This window comes from Procambarus clarkii, chromosome 2 (genome assembly GCF_040958095.1).
Source record: "Procambarus clarkii isolate CNS0578487 chromosome 2, FALCON_Pclarkii_2.0, whole genome shotgun sequence".
In the NCBI taxonomy this organism is placed as follows: domain Eukaryota; kingdom Metazoa; phylum Arthropoda; class Malacostraca; order Decapoda; family Cambaridae; genus Procambarus; species Procambarus clarkii.
Window position 1 is genome coordinate 51,744,332 of NC_091151.1, and position 26,327 is coordinate 51,770,658.

Genomic DNA, 26,327 nt, shown 5'->3' on the forward strand with positions numbered 1-26,327 from the left:
CCTACCCTCCCTCAATGGTTACCTCAGTGTTCCCTACCCTCCCTCAATGGTTGCCTCAGTGTTCCCTACCCTCCATCAATGGTTGCCTCAGTGTTCCCTACCCTCCATCAATGGTTACCTCAGTGTTCCCTACCCTCCCTCAATGGTTGCCTCAGTGTTCCCTACCCTCCATCAATGCTTGCCTCAGTGTTAACTACCCTCCATCAATGGTTGCCTCAGTGTTCCCTACCCTCCATCAATGCTTGCCTCAGTGTTAACTACCCTCCATCAATGGTTGCCTCAGTATTCCCTACCCTCCATCAATGGTTGTCTCAGTGTTCCCTACCCTCCATCAATGGTTGCCTCAGTGTTAACTACCCTCCATCAATGGTTGCCTCAGTATTCCCTACCCTCCATCAATGCTTGCCTCAGTGTTAACTACCCTCCATCAATGGTTGCCTCAGTATTCCCTACCCTCCATCAATGGTTGTCTCAGTGTTCACTACCCTCCATCAATGGATGCCTCAGTGTTAACTACCCTCCCTCAATGGTTGCCTCAGTATTCCCTACCCTCCATCAATGGTTGCCTCAGTGTTAACTACCCTCCATCAATGGTTGCCTCAGTGTTCCCTACCCTCCATCAATGCTTGCCTCAGTGTTAACTACCCTCCATCAATGGTTGCCTCAGTATTCCCTACCCTCCATCAATGGTTGTCTCAGTGTTCCCTACCCTCCATCAATGGTTACCTCAGTGTTCCCTACCCTCCATCAATGGTTGCCTCAGTGTTCCCTACCCTCCCTCAATGGTTACCTCAGTGTTCCCTACCCTCCCTCAATGGTTACCTCAGTGTTCCCTACCCTCCATCAATGGTTGCCTCAGTGTTCCCTACCCTCCCTCAATGGTTGCCTCAGTGTTCCCTACCCTCCCTCAATGGTTGCCTCAGTGTTCCTTACCCTCCCTCAATGGTTACCTCAGTGTTCCCTACCCTCCATCAATGGTTGTCTCAGTGTTCCCTACCCTCCCTCAATGGTTGCCTCAGTGTTCCCTACCCTCCCTCAATGGTTGCCTCAGTGTTCCCTACCCTCCCTCAATGGTTGCCTCAGTGTTCCCTACCCTCCATCAATGGTTACCTCAGTGTTCCCTACCCTCCCTCAATGGTTGCCTCAGTGTTCCCTACCCTCCCTCAATGGTTACCTCAGTGTTCCCTACCCTCCCTCAATGGTTGCCTCAGTGTTCCCTACCCTCCCTCAATGATTACCTCAGTGTTAACTACCCTCCATCAATGAATTTCCCACAAAAACTCCAATAATATGTCCTATATTTACTTTCATGTCATAGTTGTCACCCAACCGCTTGTATGTATTTTGTGGTTGTTTACATTACCTGAATTCATAATTAGACGATTTTAAAAAAATGATTTTTTAGTTGGTAATGGCTTGAGCTCGAGGAGTCTTGCTAGTGGGTGCCGCAGTGGTCATTAACAAGCTTGTATATTGTGCAGTTGGCAATATTAAAAATAATACAAATTAGATCAGGTCATTTATAATGAGCATCTAAAAGTTAGAATAGTTGTACAGTCTCGACATGAGCAAGGACATCGAGGTGGCCCACAGGAGGTGACCACTCGGCTGCAGGCATGGGGAGTTCACGTGGTGAAGGGTAGTTTATACACCAGAGAATGTTAATCTTTTGATGACCCAGTACTAATCTCATCTGGCTCTGTGCCTGGGGACCCAGCACTAATCTCATATGGCTCTGTCTCTGGGGACCCAGCACTAATCTCATCTGGCTCTGTCTCTGGGGACCCAGCACTAATCTCATCTGGCTCTGTCTCTGGGGACCCAGCACTAATCTCATCTGGCTCTGTGCCTGGGGACCCAGCACTAATCTCATCTGGCTCTGTCCCTGGGGACCCAGCACTAATCTCATCTGGCTCTGTGCCTGGGGACCCAGCACTAATCTCATCTGGCTCTGTGCCTGGGGACCCAGCACTAATCTCATCTGGCTCTGTCTCTGGGGACCCAGCACTAATCTCATCTGGCTCTGTCCCTGGGGACCCAGCACTAATCTCAAATTGTTTTTCTCCTAACAACCCAACACACTCGGTGACAGTTTGCCGGTAAATATTATTCAAGATGTTATTAACTTACTGATCTCTCAGTGTGACAGTCATAACTGCCCCTTAACTAAATAATAATGTGAGATGTGAAAATAAAATGCCATAACAAAACGCCAGAAGCTTTGAACACACATTGTACGGTGTATTTACAAACGCACGAATAACAGAGGAATTATTATACGATTTTGAACAGAAGATTTGCATCTAACCAGTTCCGCCAAGCTTGATGCAACAACAATTTTAAAGCATAAACCACAAAAGAAATGCAAAAAATGAGCAACTGGGTCATTCGGAATCTCAGAAAATTCTGTTGTGGCAAATTAGGAATAAACTGCAGTGTACTGCATAGCTGACTCAGACCTGGGCGTCAGGGAAATTACAGAATTTGTATCGAGGTACTAATACAGTACCTGAATCATACATTATGTATGACAACCTTCCATCATGAGACCACTGACGGAATAAGAAGATGCATTTGGAAGGAAAAATTACAATAATTAATTTATCTCATTCAGTACTCTTTCGTTATTCGAAGAGACGCGTCTGTTTATCGTCCTACACTCTCTGCTTACTTCTCATCTCCTTCCTCCAGCTTCCTCTTCGTCTGCCAACTTTATTTATTTTTTTTTTTTTTGAGATATATACAAGAGTTGTTACATTCTTGTACAGCCACTAGTACGTGTAGCGTTTCGGGCAGGTCCCTGGAATACGATCCCCGCCGCGAAGAATCGTTGTTACAGCCAAGTACACATTTTACTGTTGAGTTAAACAGAGGCTACAGTTAAGAATTTGCGCCCAGTAAATCCTCCCCGGCCAGGATACGAACCCATGACAAAGCGCTCGCGGAACGCCAGGCGAGTGTCTTACCACTACACCGCGGAGACTGTCGAATCTCCCTCCTCCTGCTGCATCTTTTACCAGAAGCGGCACATTGTTCTGCTCGTTCACGCTGGGGCGAGAGTGAGGCTGTCTGGCTAACAATGAGTTGCAGGGAAGCCAAGCAGCATGATGACATCACCGTGGGGCACAAGAGCTGGGCCCGCCCTCCCAGGTTACGCCATCAACATATCCAAACACAGCCAAGATTTTCCTCCTCCAGGAGGAGGAGGTTGATGGTCAGGAAGGAATGGACGTGGTGGTGGTGGTGGTGTGGTGGTGTGGTGGTGTGTGTGTGTGTGTGTGTGTGTGTGTGTGTGTGTGTGTGTGTGTGTGTGTGTGTGTGTGTGTGTGTGTGTGTGTGTGTGTGTGAAGGAGGTTCGTAGCAAACAACGCAGACGGAAATCAATTCACAAGTTTCAGATAATTATACCTACACCTGGATCTGCTCCATCTTAATAAATGCACACGGAGCTGGATTACAACATGGCTCCATCACATCTGTGTACAGTTCCCGCTGTCACAGCTGCTCCACTGGTCTCTGCTTGTGACTGCTAGGTAGTCACATAGGTAGGTAGTCACATAGGTAGGTAGTCACATAGGTAGTCACATGTAAAACACTTAATACTAATAATTTATTCACAAAAAGGTACAATGGGTGTGTGTGAGATTACATAAGATTGGTATTTTTACATTGTTGCAAAGCCACTAACACGCTTAGCGTTTCGGGCAGAAATATGTATACATTTACACATTCCACTCGATGGTGGTGGGAGGTTATCTTGTTATCTTCAGATGATTTCGGGGCTTTAGCGTCCCCGCGGCCCGGTCCTCGACCAGGCCTCCTTTTTGCTACACATCCCCCGGGAAGCAGCCCGTAGTCTAACTCCCAGGTACCTATTTACTGCTAGGTAACAGGGGCATCAGGGTGAAAGAAACATTTTGCCCATTTGTCTCCGCCTCCACCGGGGATCGAACCCGGAACCTCAGGACTACGATTCCGAACCGCTGTCCACTCAGCTGACAAGCGCGGAGTGGTGGACTCACCATGTCCACTCGAAAGTATTAATATCCGAGATATTATACACTAGGTACCTGTTCTCAGTTCAATCTGTGCTCCAAGTAGATCATTGCGTTTTGACGTATACTCCCGAAGGCCAAAAATCGTCTTACTAGAAAATGATAACGGCTCGCGAAATTGACATACAGTCCCGTTTTCTGTTTTGGGTCCTCTGGTGGGTTTGGATAAAGGCACTTTAGTTCATTTGCTTGACGGTGAGAAACCTTAGTAGGACGAGCTGCTCAGTTAATACGAACTTCTCCTCTTGTTCATTCGTAGACTAAAGGATGTAAATAAGAGTGCCAGCGAGGTGAGGAACACTCGTTACCTCACCATATTACCTTAAAAATCTAAAGAAATTATCCGCTTTACTGGACGGTAGAGCGACGATCTCGCTCCATGCAGATCGGCGTTCAATCCCTGACCGTCCAAGTGGTTGGGCACCATTCTTTCCCCACGTCCCATCCCAAATCCTTATTCTGACCCCCTTCCCAGTGCTATATAGTCGTAATGGTTTGGCGCTTTCCCCTGATAGTTCGCTTCATTTCTTCAACACAGGTGGAGATCCTAAAAGCACGAATTATATTTGACAATCTCTTAAGGAATAGGAAGCCAGTAAGGTGTATTGTGGACCGTCTGAGTCATCGTCTAACGAACAAATCCATAAGGGCCGTGACGATGGTTCGAACCTACGTCCGAGAGAATCCCAGACGCTGGCTTAATCAACTGAGCTACGACATGGTAAAAGAATTACGGGCTCACCCTAGCCCGTGCTACTTGGAACTTATTGTTCCAAATAGCTGAATCTTAAACCACAACAGTTTAAATCAGCATCAGATATCGTCAAACATTACCAAGGATGCAACTAACAGTAGCTGCCATGTTCCCCAGGCATCAGGTGTAAGGAAACTTGTCCATACGTCTTGTCCTGCTTGTATACCGAACCTCATCAGTGTTGAGCCAATTGCGCAAACTATTGCAAATACTCGGAAAATAGTGATTATACTGTAGGCCCTTTCTGAGGGAGCGAGTGAAAGGTGAAGCTGACAGCACCGAGTCATTTAGAGCTGCGATAGAAGGATATCCAACAAAAACAGGAGAATATGCACAAAAAAAGCTGTGAATGGGGGGACATGAGGGAACAAGAACAATAGCCAAGGATGGCAAAATAATCACCAATAACGCGATGGTGGACACATCAAGGCCCGTCTCCGTCTGGCGGAACTTGTGCGTCACAACATACAAGCAAAGAAACACCACAAAGTAAATAGCAAGGAAAGGTAGAGGGTAGGAGGAAATAGGTTGTTAGTGACTCTGAAGTGAGCTACATAGCATACATAGCCCCAGCACATTGCTGTGTCGGGGCGGGGGTACAGCAGAGTGCCGTCTCTGGCAAAGGTAAACAAACAAAACAAGGGTCCGAAACCTATTATTATAAATGGGGTACCTGTAAGCATGGGATATCGGGAAGAATAAATGGAATATGTAAGTACGATCACCCCATAAAGTGCAGAATCCTCCTTAGTACAGGTAAATGCATCGAAAGCTGTGATTTTTTTCACCCAGAACTTTGCAAGAACTACTTAGTTAGGAATGCATCAATATGGAATATCCAGCTTTCCATATAAGAGGGACCAGGCTAATAAGACCGACAAACCGCCTCGAGGAAAGCAGGCACAACACAATTTACCAAGATGATTTTTTAGCAAGAGGAGGAGAAGAATGGCTAAAAATGTCCAGACTCTACCACCAACTCGGTCAAATGTTGAAGAGGACACAAACACAGTGGCCTCCTTACCAGAGCCTCAGATATTAATACGAAGTAAAGCATCCAGCACTTCCACTAACACGATAACATCATTGTTATTTGCCAACATCTAGGGTATAAAAACACGTAATTCTAACAAAGGGCAATTCATATATGGCCTCCTACATGAGGCAAATGCAGTGTTTGCAGCCCTAACGGAAACTCACACCAAGGACTACCATCATGGTGAAATATGGATCTCAGAGTACGATCTTTTAATTCAGATGTGACAGGAAACACCAGCTAAAGGGGGGGGGGGGGGGTCAGCCACTACATCAAGGACACACTCATCTGTACTGAGCTGCTAAACACCACAAACGATATAGTGGAAGTGCTGATAATCAAAATATAGTTCTTAAATGTAGTTATTGACCTTGTATATAAGTCACCGGAGGCAAACCCTCAGTAGTTTAAAGACCAACTAATGAAAATAGAGCACTGCTTGGAAAACCTCAAATCCAGCCCCGAACATCATCCTGCTTGGGGACTTCAACCTACGGCACCTGAAATGGAAGAATCTAGCTAATACAGTTAAATCAGAAAGAATACCAGGAAGTAGCCTAAATGAACAGGCACATGCAAATGACCTGATACGGATGCGAGACAGATTTGCCTTAAACCAGCAAACAGTAGAATCAACTAGGAAGGAGAACACGATGGACCTCATTTTTACCATTAATGATGAATTGATCAGGAACATAAGGATTACAAATACCTGTTACTCAGATCACAACTTAATTGAAGTTCTGACAACCATGGGGAATATACTTTCAAAACCAGTCCAGATTTCCGGTGGAGGAGATTTCAGGAAATTCAACTTTAATAATAAAGATAAACTGGGAGCAAATAAACCAAGACTTCACAGAAATAAGTTGGGAAGAACAGCTAGAAAATGCAAATCTGAACCAGTGCCTGGAAAAAATATACTCAGTAGCTCTAGAAATATGCTCAAACCGCATACCTCTAAGAAAAATGAAGAAGAGATGCAGATTGGAACGAGAACGTCGTTCCCTATATAGGCGAAGAAAACGAATCGCGGAACAACTTGAGAGTCGATTCCTATCTTAAGATCGGCGAAGAAGGTTAGGTAGAGAAATAAAAACAATTTAGCTAAAACTACAAGAATCATACAAAACCCAGGAGAGGCAAAAAACGAAAAAGGCCATTAGTGAAATAGAGAGAAATCCGAATTACTTTTTCTCCTATGCAAAATAGTCTTAATGGCTTGGCGCTTTCCCTTGATAGCTCCCTCCTATGCAAAATCAAGATAAAAAAACACATCTTGCATCGGGCCCCTGCGAAAGGGAGATGGAACTTTCACCGATGACAACAAAGAAATGAGCGAGTTACTGAGGAAGCAGTACGACTCTGTTTTCAGCGAGCCATTAAACCCACTAAAGGTTGATAACCCAAATGATTTTTTCATGGATATGAACCAACATCAAATCATATATCAGACATCACCCCATCCCCACTGGATTTTGAAGAAGCCATAAACAGTATGCCTATGCACTCTGCACCAGGCCCGGATTCCTGGAACTCCATATTCATCAAGAACTGTAAAAAAACACTATCGCAGGCCCTCCACATTGTGTGCAGACAAAGCCTAGATACTGGCGTTATCCCTAACATACTAAAAACAGCAGAGATAGCACCACTCCATAAAGGAGGAAATAAGGCAGAGGCAAAAAGTTACAGACCGATAGCACTAACATCGCACATAAAAATCTTTGAGTGCTAAGAAGTAAGTTAACAAAATACATGGAATCACAGTATCTCTATATCCCCTGGACAACATGGTTTCAGAACAGGGCGCTCTTGCCTGTCACAGTTGCTGGACCACTATGACATGGCATTAGATGCCATGGAAGACTAACAAAACGCTGATGTAATTTACACAGAATTCGCAAAAGCTTTTGATAAATGTGACCATGGTGTTATTGCACATAAAATGCGTTCAAAAGGAATTACCAGAAGAATAGGCAGATGGATCTACAATTTCCTGACTAACAGAACTCAATGTGTAATAGTCAACAAAATAAAATCCGGTCCATCAACCGTGAAGAGCTCAGTCACCCAGGATACTGTTCTTGCTCCAGTACTTTTTCTCATCCTCATATCGGACATAGACAAGAACACAATCCATAGCACTGTATCATCCTTTGTAGATGACACTAGGATTTTCATGAGAGTGGACAGCATAGAGGACACGGCAAACCTCCAATCAGATGTAAATCGGGTCTTTCTATGGGCTACAGAAAATAATATGGTGTTTAATGAAGATAAGTTCCAGCTCATGCGCTACGGAAAAAACGAAAATATAAAAACGGAAACCATGTACAAAACGTAGTAAAATCATAACATAGAACGAAAAGGCAATATAAAGGATTTGGGTGAACTCATGTCGGAAGACCTTACCTATAAAGAACACAATAAAGTAGCCGTCACAACTGCAAAAAAAATGATAGGTCGGATAACAAGAACCTTTCACACTAGAGATGCTATACCGATGATGATACTTTTCAAAACGCTTGTGCTCTCTAGAGTGGAGTACTGCTGCACAATGACAGCCCCTTTCAAAGCTGGAGAAATTGCTGACCTAGAGAGCGTGCAGAGATCAATTACTGCTAGAATCCACTCAGTAAAACATCTAAACTATTGGGACCGACTAAAGAGCTTAAATCTGTATTCTCTTGAGCGCAGGCGGGAGAGATACATAATAATTTACACGTGGAAAATAGTAGAGTGTCTGGTCCCAAACCTGCACACAGAAATAACATCACATGAGATCAGGAGGCATGGCAGGATGTGCAGAATACCCCCGTTGAAGAGCAGAGGTGCAACAGGTACTCTGAGAGAGAACTCTATCAACATCAGAGGCCCGAGACTGTTCAACACGCTTCCACTACACATAAGGGGCATAACTGGCCGACCCCTCACAGTGTTCAAGAGAGAACTCGTATCACCTCCAAGGGATACCTGATCAACCAGGCTGTGATTCATACGTCATCTGCGAGCAGCCGAATCAAACAACCTGGTTGACCAGTCCAGCAACGAGGAGGCCTTGTCGACGACCGGGCCGCAGGGCCTCTAAGGCCCGGAAACACCTGAAGGTAACCTCAAGGTAAGGTACATGGGTAACACCTTCAGACTCAAAGATGCGCAAAATAAAATTAGGATAAGTTCTAGGAGGCAAAAGGGGTTGGAGATGGTGCGGAGAGAATGATCAATATATTGAGGGACAATGGGATCAAGCCCATTGTCTTGAGTTACCAATCAGGAGATGGAAACGATAATTTTAAAAGGTTTGTGCGAGGATATATTGAACGAAAATAGATTAGCGATAGATATGGTTAGGAACGATGGAGTGATCCGGGACATGTGGTGCTCCGCCACGGCTGATAGTCGGCAGTGGAGAGAGATTCCGCTAAACAAATGAATCTAAAATTATTGCATTAATACTAATATACCACTTAAGAACACTGCAAATACGTAGCAGCCTTGACAGGCTCACTGGAAAAAATAATGTAAGAATTTGAACGATTAGTGGACAGTTGTATGGGAGTAAATACCGAGAAGAAGCAGACATAAAAATGAAAACACACACAACAAAAATATTAATAATAATAAAGTAGGAAATAAAAGATGCCTGAAGGAAAGATGTACCAACTAAAATAGTCTGAGGAACAAGATGGAGGACCTAGGAGCCCTGGTGGCTTTGAGGATCTCCATCATCTTCCTCACACTGTTCAGACACCATCACACTGATGTGCGCCTGGCCTTCGGGCACCTAGGATGAGGCGCCTTACTCCCTCACCACTCACACTTTTCACACAGTCTTGAAACTTTGTGATGGAGGACCACAGAAGAAGCTGTGTGTGATTATCTCCGAAACATTTTGAGAGAGTAACACTCACTGAAACATGGGGTAGTGCTGAGGCAATGGGAGCATCCTCATCGAATGCTTCGTAATGGATTTTGGCCCCTGCGGCAGCCCCCGGCCTGCCTGCCTCCGCCCGCGGCAGCCCCCCCCCCCCGGCCTGCCTGCCTCCGCCCGCGGCAGCCCCCCCCCCGGCCTGCCTCCGCCCGCGGCAGCCCCCCCCCCCCGGCCTGCCTCCGCCCGCGGCAGCCCCCCCCCCCCCCGGCCTGCCTGCCTCCGCCCGCGGCAGACCCCCCCCCGGCCTGCCTGCCTCCGCCCGCGGCAGCCCCCCCCCCCGGCCTGCCTGCCTCCGCCCGCGGCAGCCCCCCCCCCGGCCTGCCTGCCTCCGCCCGCGGCAGCCCCCCCCCCCGGCCTGCCTGCCTCCGCCCGCGGCAGCCCCCCCGGCCTGCCTGCCTCCGCCCGCGGCAGCCCCCCCGGCCTGCCTGCCTCCGCCCGCGGCAGCCCCCCCGGCCTGCCTGCCTCCGCCCGCGGCAGCCCCCCCGGCCTGCCTGCTTCCGCCCGCGGCAGCCCCCCGGCCTGCCTGCCTCCGCCCGCGGCAGCCCCCCACCGGCCTGCCTGCCTCCGCCCGCGGCAGCCCCCCACCGGCCTGCCTGCCTCCGCCCGCGGCAGCCCCTCCCCGGCCTGCCTGCCTCCGCCCGCGGCAGCCCCCCCCGGCCTGCCTGCCTCCGCCCGCGGCAGCCCCCCCGGCCTGCCTGCCTCCGCCCGCGGCAGCCCCCCCGGCCTGCCTGCCTCCGCCCGAGGCAGCCCCCCCGGCCTGCCTGCCTCCGCCCGCGGCAGCCCCCCCGGCCTGCCTGCCTCCGCCCGCGGCAGCCCCCCCGGCCTGCCTGCCTCCGCCCGCGGCAGCCCCTCCGGCCTGCCTGCCTTCGCCCGCGGCAGCCCCCCCCGGCCTGCCTTCCTCCGCCCGCGGCAGCCCCCCCCGGCCTGCCTGCCTCCGCCCGCGGCAGCCCCTGGCCTGCCTGCCTCCGCCCGCGGCAGCCCCCGGCCTGCCTGCCTCCGCCCGCGGCAGCCCCCGGCCTGCCTGCCTCCGCCCCCGGCAGCCCCGTGACACAGCCTCTCCACTGTACATACCATAACAATCTTAGATTTTACTTAACATGCCAAAACTCTTCAAGATGTATTCTATTTTTTTAATACATGTGTGTATTTACCATGTTGTATTCTCCTAGTTGTATTCACCTAGTTGTATTCTCTAGTTGTGCTGGCGGGGGTTAAGTTCTGCTCTTTCGGCCTGTCTCTCAACTGTCAATCAACTGTTACTAACTACTAACCAACTAATTTTTTTTCCACACACACACGAGACACAGCCCATAACAGCTGTCTAACTCCTAGGTATCTATTTACTGCTAGGTAATAGGGGCATCAGGGTGAAAAACTCAGCCCATTGTTTTCGTCGGCGCCACAGGATTACGAGTACAGCGTGCTATCCACACAGCCACCGATGTACGTACGTGTGTGTGTGTGTGTGTGTGTGTGTGTGTGTGTGTGTGTGTGTGAGTGAGTGAGTGAGTGAGTGAGTGAGTGAGTGAGTGAGTGAGTGAGTGAGTGAGTGAGAGCGAGTGAGAGAGAGAAGGGGGGGGGGGGTGAGAGAGTACATTACGACCGTCTGATAATAAACTATCAGAATATGAATAAATGGAAGTTAGATGGGATTACCTTCCACGAGAGAGAAATACTATGACTTTAGTGGTCATGACCGGTGCAGGAAGTAAAAAGGATTTTTTTTTTGTTTAGAGATGGAAGAGAATACGAGGTAAGGAACAGAGGCGCGAGGAGGAGGATGATGGCGTAGGGAGGAGGATGATGGCGTAGGGAGGAGGATGATGGCGTAGGGAGGAGGATGATGGGGCAGGGAGGAGGATGATTATGTAGGGAGGAAGATGATGGCGTAGGGAGGAGGATGATGGCGTAAGGAGGAGGATGATGGGGCAGGGAGGAGGATGATTATGTAGGGAGGAAGATGATGGCGTAGGGAGGAAGATGATTATGTAGGGAGGAAGATGATGGCGTAGGGAGGAAGATGATGGCGTAGGGAGGAGGATGATGTGGCAGGGAGGAGGAGGATGTGGCAGGGAGGAGGAGGATGTGGCAGGGAGTAGGAGGATGTGGCAGGGAGTAGGATGGGTACGTAGTGAGGAGGATGATGGGGCAGGGAGGAGGATGATGTGGCAGGGAGTAGGATGGTCACGTAGTGAGGAGGATGATGGGGCAGGGAGGAGGATGATGTGGCAGGGAGTAGGATGGTTACGTAGTGAGGAGGATGATGGGGCAGGGAGGAGGATGATGTGGCAGGGAGTAGGATGGTTACGTAGTGAGGAGGATGATGTGGCAGGGAGGAGGATGATGGCGTAGGGAGGAGGATGATGGGGCAGGGAGGAGGATAGCGTAGGGAGGAGGAGGATGGCGTAGGGAGGAGGATGTTGGGGCAGGGAGGAGGATAATGGGGCAGGGAGGAGGATGATGACGAAGAGAGGAGGATGGCGCAGGGAGGAGGAGGATGGCGCAGGGAGGAGGATGATGGCGCAGGGAGGAGGATGATGGCGCAGGGAGGAGGATGGTGGCGCAGGGAGGAGGAGGATGGCGCAGGGAGGAGGATGGTAGCGCAGGGAGGAGGATGGTGGCGCAGGGAGGAGGATGGTGGCGCAGGGAGGAGGATGGTGGCGCAGGGAGGAGGAGGATGGCGTAGGGAGGAGGAGGATGGCGCAGGGAGGAGGAGGATGGCGCAGGGAGGAGGATGATGGCGCAGGGAGGAGGATGATGGCGCAGGGAGGAGGATGATGGCGCAGGGAGGAGGATGGTGGCGCAGGGAGGAGGATGGTGGCGCAGGGAGGAGGATGATGGCGCAGGGAGGAGGATGGTGGCGCAGGGAGGAGGATGATGGCGCAGGGAGGAGGATGATGGCGCAGGGAGGAGGATGATGGCGCAGGGAGGAGGATGATAGCGCAGGGAGGAGGATGGTGGCGCAGGGAGGAGGATGGTGGCGCAGGGAGGAGGATGGTGGCGCAGGGAGGAGGATGATGGTGTAGGGAGGAGGATGGTGGCGCAGGGAGGAGGATGATGGTGCAGGGAGGAGGATGATGGCGCAGGGAGGAGGATGATGGCGCAGGGAGGAGGATGATGGTGTAGGGAGGAGGATGGTGGCGCAGGGAGGAGGATGATGGTGTAGGGAGGAGGATGATGGCGCAGAGAGGAGGATGATGGTGTAGGGAGGAGGATGATGGTGTAGGGAGGAGGATGATGGCGCAGGGAGGAGGATGATGGCGCAGGGAGGAGGATGATGGTGTAGGGAGGAGGATGATGGCGCAGGGAGGAGGATGATGGCGCAGGGAGGAGGATGATGGCGCAGGGAGGAGGATGATGGTGTAGCGATAAAAGTCACGTAAAGACTGACGGAACAAAGAGAAGGGGAACTAAGAATAAAGGGAGAGAAAGGAGGCATGTTAAGAGAAGGAACCTATACAAATTCCTTCTTAAACTTCTACAAGTTTGAGACACCAAACCTGGAAAAAAATTGAAAAGTATGCCACTAGGCTAGTCCCAGAACTAGAGGCATGAGTTTCGAGGAAAAGCTGTGTGAAATGCACCTACCGTCGCTGGAAGATAGGAGAGCTCGGGGAGACATGATCACTACCCACAAAATTCTCAGAGGAATCGACAAGGGTACAAAAAAATAAATTGTTTAACACGGGGGTACTCGAACAAGGGGACACAGGTGGAAACTAAGTACCCAAATGAGCCACAGGGACGTTAGAAAGGACTTTTTCAGTGTCAGAGTTGTTAACAGGTGGATTGCATTAGTCAGTGATGTGGTGGAGGCTGAGTCCATACACAGTTTCAAGTGTAGATATGATAGAGCCCAATAGGCTCAAGAATCTGTTCACCAGTTGGTTGACAGTTGAGAGGCGGGACCAAAGAGCCAGAGCTCAACCCCCGCAAGCACAACTAGGCGAGTACACCACCAAACAGGGAGAAGGAAGGCTGTGCGTGTGTGTGTTGGACCAAAAAACATTCAAGCAGCAGCAAGACAAAGAAGAAGGTCGTACAGGTTAGTGTGGTGAGCAGCAGCTGCCTCAGCCGCCCTTGCTCCTCACCTCAGCCGCCCTCGCTCCTCACCTCAGCCGCCCTCGCTCCTCACCTCAGCCGCCCTCGCTCCTCACCTCAGCCAGAGTAATTAAGTCAGAGCGGTAGTCAGGTCTGGTGACAGCCGTTGAGGGCTGAGGCAGACCCGGCCGCCTCACCATCCCCCATATCCGGCCCCCCACTACACCGGCCACATACCTCGGCTGCCTAACACCCTTCATTTTGAATTATAACATCTGCCAATGGATAGGACAGCATGAGAAGATAGAGTCTGATCTTCAACATGGTATTAATACCTTTCGTGTGGAAAATTTAATAAGCAATATAAATTGATTCCACTCGAGGAATTTCATTGGGCGCTCTCCGGTCAATGGCAAATGAAACCGGGTGTGGTGTTGGAACTAAGCACGTTTGTATATAGCGACGGTCGCCATTCTCAACACTAATTACCTGCTCGCCAGTTCACACGACCATTAAAGCATGCATACTCCAGAAGAATAATTCCTCGAGGAAGGCCTCCATGACTTTGGTGCTAGTTAGAATTAATCTGATGTTGTTAACACCAACCAAAAGTCTTCTTATTCAAGATACTTGATCAAGAAGTTTTATGATTTTCTTGAATATTGTTAAGCGATTCGAGGATTCATTGAGGATAATAGTTTGCCTTCTCAGTCCCCATTTATAATGTGCTATTTGAATTAATTTAGTCATAAGATTCTCATACACATGGCCTTACTAAATGTGTGTTTGTCGGAAACCGACACACACACACATAACATAGTATCCCTTTTCGTTTCCCTTCAGGAAAGAAAATGGGAGACTCCGTGACGTCATCGATGTCGCTGTATATATACAAATATATACTACTGTTCATACAACAGTTTTGTATCTAGATTTAACAAAAAAGTAATCAACAAGACTCAATATAATTACTAACACCAAAATGTAGCTTGATTCCCTTGTTAATGTAAATTACTTGAGAAGTGAACCAGGCCTGAGGGCGTTGGCCCCAGAGACTTACTCTCACCACGACAACAACAAACGAGGCTCATGTGTTGCGCAGCCCGTCCTCCAAACAAAGATCCAAAAGTGATTCCATGCACCCGCCAATCCCCCTGTTTATGAATGAAAAGCGGTTTACACACGACTCACAACTGCTGACGTTCGAACATATCCGGAACAAGTGCTTCACTGACGAATTTTGTTCGAATCACAACGCTATAAATGCTTCACCCACGTACTACAAATACAAATAATCGCCAACAGAACCTAAACACCTAACCTAACCTATCCTATGCCTATATATACACAATATGCTAATATGTTATAATATTAATTTATATTTGCGAAAATTCCTGTTTTGAATGAACAGCAAGTTAAAATTTATGAATGCGTCTGTTGGGTTGACCGCTGGATGTAATGGACTTGAGTCGAGGACGGGTTGTGTTGCGATACTGGTCACATAGGATAGACCTACTCTGTCCCAAGAAACTACCATAGCGACACCACTATTTCAACTAGAGCACTCCAGTATCCGGCTTACCAAGTATCCTGTATTTGTTGAAATTTGTGCACATTTTTAACATTTATTAGATAAGTCGGTTATATGTATGGAAACCCCAAACCACAATGTACGTGTACTCCATTTTACAGCCCTCACATTTCATGTCATACCTGTAATTGGTATGTTTAGGGAACTTTGATTAATTCCTTGCATCCCATACAGGTAAATTGTGATAGGAGCAGCAAGAAGCTGTGCAGACAGTTGGACCATACACATAATATACCTAGCTGTTTGCCAAGCCTTGTAGACCTCCCACCAGCCGCCATTACGTGGCACAAAGAGGTAGAGGGCCACACCCATATTGATGCTCATCTATCCAACCTTAGCAGGCCCCTACAACAGGCTCAGCTAAGCCCTCTTTTGTTATAGTAGTATTAGTATTCATAATTAGTAGATTAGACCACCATATGTGGTATGATACAATATTAAAGTGAACCACCATATGTGGTATGGTATAATTACAATCAAGGGTAAACAATTGGTAGTTTAAGAAGGAGCCATCTCAAAGTGGTATAAGCTACCAATTGCCCCCCCCCCCCCCCCACAGTGTGTGAGATAATTTCAGGCAGTTTAATCAAGTACATACAGTTCACTCAATTAATTCTTACTTACTAAGAAAATAAATAAGACAGAACTTTATCTTATTAAAGTCAATTTAAAAAAGAAAATAGCTGCCTGGAGTTTTTCCCCACAGTGTTCTCAGTAAGCCATAATGCTGCAGGACTTCGATTTATAATACTTGTGTTTGTTTTCTGATGGATTCTTAAATAATCAAAGCCTTATAAACTCCTCCAAGTAGCTCATCGCAACATGCTTGTTGACGTACCTACAAGGTGTGCTCCTGTAATGCTGACTACTAACACTCACTTGGTTCCACCAGCTTGTAGTGGTGGTAAAGGGGTTTGGTGGGATGTGCTCGCTGAGTTTATTATATCTTACTGGTGGAGTTTATCCTTGTCCCGGCTGTCACCCTTGGCTGTCCCTGCCACAGCTGTATCACCCTTCCTTGTTCCGACCACAGCTGTATCACCCTTGCCTGTCCTTGCCATAGCTATATCACCCTTGCCTGTCCCGACCACAGCTATGTCATCCTTGCCTTGTCCCTATCACAGCTGTGTGTTATACAGAATGAGTTTAAATGAAGGAGTATTACCTGATGCTTGGACAAAGAGTGTCATTGTTCCCATCCCCAAACCACACTCAGATAATTATAGACCCATATCTCTAACATCGTGTGTTTGTAAAGTGCTTGAACGTATTGTTCTTAACCGGCTCATGTATCGTATACAGGGGCACCTGTCACCCCAACTGTTTGGATTTATGCCTGGGCTCAGTACACAACACTGTTTTGCTGAGTACTTTGCACATATTGAAGCTTCCCCTCAAACAGTCTTCATCGACCTAGCAGCAGCTTTTGATACAGCAAACAGAGAAATCATACTGGAACAGCTTGCCGAGCTGGGAATACAAGGAAAATTACTGAATTGGATAAAGGGCTATTTGTCTAATCGAACAGCATATGTTTTGTTTAATGGTGTTAAAAGCACAGAGAACAAACACTTTGAACTGGGAACTCCACAAGGAGGGGTCCTCAGCCCCTTGTTGTTCAACGTTCTGATGCATAAACTTATTAAAGATCTTCCAACTAATAATGAAGACACTGTCATTTGTTATGCTGATGATATATGTTTACAGGCTGCCTCCGAGCCAAGAATGCAAGTTCTGCTCGACGCTTTTGCTACTAGAGCTGAGGAATGTGGCCTCCTTATCTCTGTACAGAAAACTCGTGCCCTCATTCCATGTGGTATTCCACCAGCCAATTATCATATAGATGGGTGAGCACTTGAGAACTGCGAGTCTTACAGATACCTTGGTGTCCCCATTAACGACCCTGGGTACCTTTCTTCTCTCAAGAGGAGACTTTGGGAGAGATTAAAGCCCTTGCGGGTCCTTGTTGGTGTCAATCATGGACTTAACGTGAGACTTGCTAAAATGTTTCATGTATTATTTATACACTCTGTGATTGACTACAATGCTCTACATCTCACACTGTATACAGACAAAAAGCTGAAATCTCTTGAAACCTTGCAAAATGAAGCTATGCGTCTCATCCTTGGGGTTCCAAAGTCCACGAGAATAGTTAATATGAGAGCAGAATTTAAATTACCTAATATAAGTGAGAGAATTTTGTCCATTAGCACAGTTTTAGGCGTGAAGGCATTGAGTAGATCTCGGCAATACATGAAGTTTCAAGCTAAACATTCTAATATGCTACTCTCACCTGAGGTCTATAGAAGAAGAGCTAAATCTGATTATGCATTTTGGTTCTACAAGGTAGCCAACTCCAAAATATTAAATATGTACCCAACTCAATTAATGATTAATCAACCAATTACTCCATGGGATAACTGGGATCTATCAATTGATTTTGTAAATGCGCCCAAGAAAGATAGTGTGCACTCTACATTATTAAAACAGCACTGAAAAGCATCACAGAGTACTCAGAGTATGGGTAACGATGTTTATCAGTGCTATACCGACGGCTCTGCAGAAGGGGTACGATGTACCGGATGTGCATGTAATATATTTGAACAATCTTCTCTTTTTTTTTTCGAGATATATACAAGAGTTGTTACATTCTTGTACAGCCACTAGTACGCGTAGCGTTTCGGGCAGGTCCCTGGAATACGACCCCCTGTCGCGAAGAATCGTTTTTTCATCCAAGTACACATTTTACTGTTGCGTTAAACAGAGGCTACAGTTAAGGATTTGCGCCCAGTAAATCCTCCCCGGTCAGGATACGAACCCATGACATAGCGCTCGCGGAACGCCAGGCGAGTGTCTTACCACTATACCACGGAGACTGGTATATAGAGATATACAGCAATGAAGCGCGTCAATGATTGGGCAAGTACAACTCAAACCGAACTTGCAGGCATATACCTTGCCACTGAATTTTTAAAAGACAAAGGCAGTGGACTTATATACTGTGACTCGCAGAGTGCACTCCTGGCATTGAACGCACATAGTAGTGACACCCAGAAAATAGTCAGTGATATTCGAAAGAATGTTTTAGCTGCTAAAGAAAACAGATTTGAAATTAAATTCCTATGGATACCATCACATGTTGGCATCTCAAGGCATGACACTGTTGATATGCTTGCTAAGTCAGCCTGCAGAAAACCAGTGGTAGAAATTGATATGGGTGTTTCATTAGCAGTGACAAAGAGAATACTTAAACAAATATCTAATGAAGATCTCACCGACCTAACAAATTCACAAAGACCTGAAAGTTGTAGCATTAAATATTATGATAGATATCGTGAGGAGACATTCACATATGGGGACTAATAGAACAAGAACCCGGCAATGTGATGTTATAGTGGCCAGAATACGCCTGAGATATAGACGTATCTGGCAGCTTTCTCAAAACCCAAATGTCGAGTACACAATGTGTCAACTTTGTGAAAGAGAAAACATGCACTCTCTTGAACATTATATTGTAGAATGTCCCATATTGACCGACTTTCGCCCTCCTGGGCTGAGGTATGTTTAACTCTATAACTATATGAATACTGGAACACTTGATGATATATTGGACTTGTACCAAAAATTTACCATGTAATGTATCAATTATACAATGTATGTATATGATGTAACTATATAACCTGAGCTTGTAAAAGCATCTTAATCACCTTCAGTGGCTAAGTGCTTAATAACACACTAGTTTCTCTATCAGCTATTTTACCCTCTGTTACGGCCCTCTCGGGTCGCAACTGGGTTCTTACTCTGATGTTGTTAGAGGAAGGGTATCCGGCCCCAAGCCAGTAGTGGCTTTCAAGGGATGAGATCCGTAACGCAAGTAACTTAAAGGGGAAGGGAAATAAAGTCAAAAACTTAATATTATATAATAACCGCCACCAATAAATAATATATAAAAGGTTACACAGGGGGAGGGGTATTAACACTATTATTAACAAAGTAGTCTTCTTCTGAAGACCCTGGATCTTCTCGGTGCCAAGTTCTCGGTGCTCTCGTGGCCTCTCGATGAATCCTTCGAAAAGCTGAGTCTACCCCGGCCACAGGCCAGCCAAAACACAGTTCCACTGGGGGCACCGCCGTGGAGGCCGTCAACCACAAGTCCAGCAGACTGCTGGCAGGTTCCGGATCAGCAACGCTGGTCAGGCCACTCCACGAGCGATACTAGGGTAGCGCCCTAGTCAGGAGCCTCGTGTGATACCACAGATCACTCTCCTGTCCACAATACCCCAGTGGTCAATCGTCTCCACCAGTCAGTCCCGGGTACGACAATCCTTCAACTGCCACTTCACTGGCAGGGTAACACCACAGTGTTCCTCCGGGAGGCGACTCACAGCTGCTGCAGCAAAGCACTTGGTGTGGGGACGGCTGCCTTGGGTAGACTGACTCAACTTCCCTTACAGCAGTCCCAGGTCGACTCTGTAAGCAGACACGTCATCAATAACAGGGACACACAAAAGCACCCCACTTACAGGCTCAGACCCAAACGCCCACCTATCCACTCCATAGATGGCATTGTCGTCTGAGCACCACCTCACCAGAGGTCAGCAGCGGCTGTGTTGTGGGCTGAACAGGACTGGAAACTGGCCCTCGTGGCCAGTACACCTCGTCCTCACCAGGTGTCGTCGTCCATTTGGAGGGGGCTTCGGGAGCTGACCCACAGATGGCGCAGTCGTCACTGCTCCGTGCTCGGACGCTGGATTCGGGTCCGTAACACCCTCTCAGAGTAGGAGAGCCATAAATGTATGGGTGTGTGTGTGTATGTGTGTATAAGTATGTATGCGTATATCTATGTATATATGTACATTCAAGCTTGTTCGCATTTGTGTTGTTCACATGGCCCCACAAAGTGAGGTGATTCGATGAAATATCTATGCCCAAGCTTACCACTAAGTGCTGTCGGGGAGTTGGGGAAATAGCCTCGGCTACCAATGTCTTTTGTACAGTCACGGTTGGTCGAGTGGTTAAAGAACCGGGTACGTCATGGTGCATAGTGCTCTTGTCTGAGTTCGAATCCTTCTGGGGTGTGGAGTTTTTAGTTGCATATTGGCTTGGGGACCATTCAAGGTTGTTCGCATATGTACATGTATGTATGTGTGTGTGTGGATGTATATGTATGTATGTGTATAAGGTATATATGGAAGCTGATCAGAATTACATTTCACCTTTGTAAATGCGCATTAATGACACTATGTAAAAGACACATCGAACACTTTATGTAGGGCAGACGTAACTCTGCGCATCTATGTAATTATGTCTGTAGGTTAGTTTAGCATTTTAAAAGCACTACAATCACCTTCTGTGGTTGATTGTTCAATAAATCCCTGAACTATATGTTTAACAGATATAGGACAGGGATATATTAACCCTGTCCATGGAGGACAGAAGAAAATGTATATATGCTGATTAGCATTGTGAATGTCTGGCCACATTTGTGGTAGAAAATAATAATAGAAGCAAAAAACAGCTATGACAACCTTTCCTTGTCCCTTATCACAGCTTTGTCATCCTTGCCTGTCCCTGCCACAGCTCCGCCATCCTCGCTGGTTCCTGCCACAGCTCCGCCATCCTCGCTGGTTCCTGCCACAGCTCCGCCATCCTCGCTGGTTCCTGCCACAGCTCCGCCATCCTTGCTGGTCCCTGCCACAGCTCCGCCATCCTCGCTGGTTCCTGCCACAGCTCCGCCATCCTTGCCTGTCCCTGCCACAGCTCCGCCATCCTTGCTGGTCCCTGCCACAGCTCCGCCATCCTCGCTGGTTCCTGCCACAGCTCCGCCATCCTTGCTGGTCCCTGCCACAGCTCCGCCATCCTCACTGGTTCCTGCCACAGCTCCGCCATCCTTGCCTGTCCCTGCCACAGCTCCGCCATCCTTGCCTGTCCCTGCCACAGCTCCGCCATCCTTGCTGGCTCCTGCCACAGCTCTGCCATCCTTGCTGGTTCCTGCCACAGCTCCGCCATCCTTGCTGGCTCCTGCCACAGCTTTGCCATCCTTGCTGGTTCCTGCCACAGCTCCGCCATCCTTGCCTGTCCCTGCCACAGCTCCGCCATCCTTGCCTGTCCCTGCCACAGCTCCGCCATCCTCGCTGGTTCCTGCCACAGCTCCGCCATCCTTGTCAGCCGGTAGACATGCTGTTGGTCAAAAATGAGACAAAGCTCTACAGTAAGAGCTCATGACTTACTTTTTTACCAACAGTGGGAACTGCGTGTAGCGGGACACTCGCTTCTTGCCGGGTCGGCGTTCGATCCCCAATGGTGCAAGTGGTTGAACCCGCTCCTTTGCACTCGCAGCCTTTCCAAGTGCAATATATTCACACCTGCTTCATCCTCTTTGCGTTTTAATCAACGGGAGCAGATAAGCATGACTAACTGACGCCATCAGCACTACACACTAACACTTCTCTCCCTGATATTCCAATAAGTTTATCAGTAACGAAAATAATAAAAAAATAATAGTCTATATAAACACAAGATTCTGAAATTGTTATCATAACTAATGAATTTAATATTTCTTCAGCCTCGTATTATTAGTTACATGATCAGTCTAGTTACGGCATGACAGCAAAGGTTCAACACCCCATAACGTGTGACAGCAAAGGTTCAACACCCCATAACGTGTGACAGCAAACGTTCAACACACCATAACGTGTGACAGCAAAGGTTCAACACCCCATAACGTGTGACAGCAAAGGTTCAACACCCCCATAACGTGTGACAGCAAAGGTTCAACACCCCATAACGTGTGACAGCAAAGGTTCAACACCCCATAACGTGTGACAGCAAAGGTTCAACACCCCATAACGTGTGACAGCAAAGGTTCAACACCCCATAACGTGTGACAGCAAAGGTTCAACACCCCATAACGTGTGACAGCAAAGGTTCAACACCCCATAACGTGTGACAGCAAAGGTTCAACACACCGTAACGTGTGACAGCAAAGGTTCAACACACCGTAACGTGTGACAGCACAGGTTCAACACCCCATAACGTGTGACAGCAAAGGTTCAACACCCCATAACGTGTGACAGCAAAGGTTCAACACCCCCATAACGTGTGACAGCAAAGGTTCAACACCCCATAACGTGTGACAGCAAAGGTTCAACACCCCATAACGTGTGACAGCAAAGGTTCAACACCCCCATAACGTGTGACAGCAAAGGTTCAACACCCCATAACGTGTGACAGCAAAGGTTCAACACACCGTAACGTGTGACAGCAAAGGTTCAACACCCCATAACGTGTGACAGCAAAGGTTCAACACCCCATAACGTGTGACAGCAAACGTTCAACACCCCATAACGTGTGACAGCAAACGTTCAACACACCATAACGTGTGACAGCAAAGGTTCAACTCCTCATAACGTGTGACAGCAAAGGTTCAACACCCCATAACGTGTGACAGCAAACGTTCAACACCCCATAACGTGTGACAGCAAACGTTCAACACACCATAACGTGTGACAGCAAAGGTTCAACTCCTCATAACGTGTGACAGCAAAGGTTCAACACCCCATAACGTGTGACAGCAAAGGTTCAACACCCCATAACGTGTGATAGCAAAGGTTCAACACCCCATAACGTGTGACAGCAAAGGTTCAACACCCCATAACGTGTGACAGCAAAGGTTCAACACCCCATAACGTGTGACAGCAAAGGTTCAACACCCCATAACGTGTGACAGCAAAGGTTCAACACCCCATAACGTGTGACAGCAAAGGTTCAACACCCCATAACGTGTGACAGCAAAGGTTCAACACCCCATAACGTGTGACAGCAAAGGTTCAACACCCCATAACGTGTGACAGCAAGCGTTCAACACCCCATAACGTGTGACAGCAAACGTTCAACACCCCATAACGTGTGACAGCAAGCGTTCAACACCCCATAACGTGTGACAGCAAACGTTCAACACCCCATAACGTGTGACAGCAAACGTTCAACACCCCATAACGTGTGACAGCAAGCGTTCAACACCCCATAACGTGTGACAGCAAGAGTTCAACACCCCATAACGTGTGACAGGAAACATTCAACACCCCATAACGTGTGACAGGAAACATTCAACACCCCATAACGTGTGACAGGAAACATTCAACACCCCATAACGTGTGACAGCAAACGTTCAACACCCCATAACGTGTGACAGCAAGAGTTCAACACCCCATAACGTGTGACAGCAAGAGTTCAACACCCCATAACGTGTGACAGGAAACATTCAACACACCGTAACGGTGCAATAGTCTACCAGCCATGTCACGGGTTTAGGATGAGAACACATTCCATGCTTATATATTTTCTTGCCCAGCGCCTCGAGCCGCGTCTTGTCAATATGTCAGCTGCTCAACCACTCAACACAGCCACCTTTGACATTTGACTCAAGTCCTGATAAACATCAAATATATCTACAGAGTTTCACAAGTATTATTTGGTCTAAATCTTCTTTGTTTATACTTTGTACTTTTAGTGCCATCATTCACTGCAAGCTGCACAACAAGTGGGAGCGGCAGTGAAAAAGCGAACCAATCCTATGGAATAATCAAGTGTACCTTTACCTTCAAGGAAAAGAAAGTTGTCTCTCAACTGTATAAGATTCTGGTGCCCTTCCACCTGGATTATTGTATCCAGGCTTGGAGACCTCATCTTCGGAAAACATAGCTGCTCTGGAGAAGGTGAAACACCGGGCAGAAAACAGGAGATACTTTTTCACCCATTGGGTTGTAAACCTGTGGAACCGCTTACCCACCGAATTCGTAAACGGCAAAACTCTCCAAGGTTTTAAAATACAGCTGGAAAAGATCTTCAAGGTAAATGGGGGGGACCTATGACAAGCCGCCGGCTTCGTGTCCTCTTCGAGATCACAAGTATTAGAGGACTTAAGGTGAACTCCTCCAATGTGAAGATGTTTATAATCCTCGTCTATGGCTCTCATTCCTCATCGGTTGCTTGAAAGTTCCTCCTGAGAGCTGATCTTTGTCGAGAAAAAGGTCACAGTAACGTAGCTGGAAACACGAAAGCCAACACTAACATATGGAGATGTGAGAAGCGATATTTTGGTCTAAAGTGAGTAAAGAATGAGAAAGAAACCATTATGAGGCAAGAGAGGCGAGGAACAGGAGGAAAACCAGCTAAAGACAACTCCCTACAAAACCAAAAAATAATAGGAAAGTAGGGAATGTTTCCTGTGACAGGCATCAATCATCTTCATCAATCTTCCGCGACATTCTACTCGGAAGCTGCAATCATTCCCATATATATACACTTGGGGGAATGATTGCAAGTCACTGCATATCCTCTCAATTATTTCATCTTGGAAAACGACTTTTCCTAATTTGTTGTCATTATTCCTGCCTTGGAATCGAATTCTGGTCCTGTAGCATCGTGAGGCGAATTTGCTGCCTACTACACCAGAGTTTTTTATTTGATTGTTGCCGCCGGAGGCGGCTAGTTTATTGTGCACCCCATACTCATCTTGTGAGCGGTAGAGCAAAAAGCATTACAGAGGGCACAAAAGGTCTTTATCAGACCTTATCTTAGATTATTACATAAACAATTTCATCTATCCTTCACATCTTATAGTTACAATGTCAGCTAGTTACAGAGAAAGTTCTATTTTAAGAGCTATATATTTACAGTAAGTCACTATACATGAATGGTAGGTCTACTCGCTAATACATAATAGTTTGACCAATGAAGATATTACAGAGTCATAGGGGAGCTGCTGCTTATTATTAGTCTTCACAATACACTACTTCTTTCTTAATCTCATATGTCGTTTATCTACTGGAACCGAAATATGGATACAGTGCAAGGATTTCAGGTAATTTATCTATGGTGGTAATAAGATAGGTTGCCATATCATACAGAGTGAGCTTAGATTTATCTCTAAACGACTCAATTTTACTACAGTCCAAGATATAGTGTTCGAGTGTGTGTCCCTGTCTTTGTCCACACACTTTATACTTTACTTCATCTAGATCCCTATACAAGCCGAACTGCCAGAGATACTTGTAGCCAAGTCTTATACGAGCTGTGACAACATCTGTTAGTCTACTGACTTTGCTACTTGCCCCATACACATGGTTTACTTCACACATGTCATTGTGATGAACAATGGACCTGCTAGTTCCAGTTTGCACTGTTCTACTTTCTTCAAATCCATCCAGGAGTTCTCGTCTAATGACACTTTTAAGGGACCTATTTGATAACTCAATATTTCGTTCAATAGTGTCTTTATTTACTGCAGCCTTAGCAAGGGCGTCAACTTTGTCATGTTCCTGCAGGCCAATGTGAGAAGGAATCCACAACATTTTTATATTTACCCTCTTGCTAAGTATTCTTACATATCTACGTCTAGCTTCCAAGACAAGCTCGTTATTACTTGATTGCAAACTGTTTATTGCTCGTAGTGAGGAAAGGGAGTCAGAAATAATTAAGCTGTCTACTTCAGTGTTGTCAATAATTTCGAGTGCTACCAGTATCGCTACCAACTCGGCTTGCATTGTGGACGCCCAGTTACTAATTCGAATATTCCTTTGAATTGTGCTGCCATCGGGCTGATGAGCAATAACAGCACTTCCTGCCCTCCCTGTAGCTGTATTGAGTGATCCGTCAGTGTATAAGGTCTGTGCTATGTTGTTTTCAATTTGCATATTGTGAATGTGTTCTATGGTGTTTAATAGCAGCAAGCTGAGCATGAGGGTTGTTTGTGATTAGTTTCTTGGTGGGGTATGCAGGGGTCAGGATGTCAAAAGGTACTATCTGTCAGGGTGGAAGAAGTGCTGTACTCTTTCATCTGTATATACATCATGCAGTCTCATCATTTTAATAAGTGACTGTTCTTTGAATCCATTTAGACTCGCTAGTTCCAT

General features: G+C 47.1%; 1 protein-coding gene across 1 annotated transcript; it reads right to left on the reverse strand.

Moving 5' to 3' along the window:
• Positions 1-1,661: 1,661 nt before the first annotated feature.
• LOC123762385 (circumsporozoite protein-like) lies at positions 1,662-26,327 on the reverse strand. The gene is made up of 4 exons (XM_069327708.1): positions 26,244-26,327; positions 25,484-25,733; positions 20,977-21,591; positions 1,662-2,029 (listed from the first exon to the last, which is right to left on the reverse strand). Exons 1-4 carry the CDS (start codon positions 26,325-26,327, stop codon positions 1,662-1,664), a joined length of 1,317 nt encoding a protein of 438 aa, XP_069183809.1.

What these genes read in the sequence shown, in the direction of transcription:
- LOC123762385 (XM_069327708.1), bottom strand. Translation starts at nt 26,327, where the DNA reads ATGGAACTAGCGAGTCTAAATGGATTCAAAGAACAGTCACTTATTAAA. An exon ending in ATGTATATACAGATGAAAGA is followed by an intron (nt 25,734 to 26,243) that starts GTACAGCACTTC and finishes ATTGGCCTGCAG; the next exon opens with GAACATGACAAAGTTGACGC. An exon ending in CGGAGCTGTGGCAGGGACAG is followed by an intron (nt 2,030 to 20,976) that starts GCAAGGATGACA and finishes CTGGGTCCCCAG; the next exon opens with GGACAGAGCCAGATGAGATT.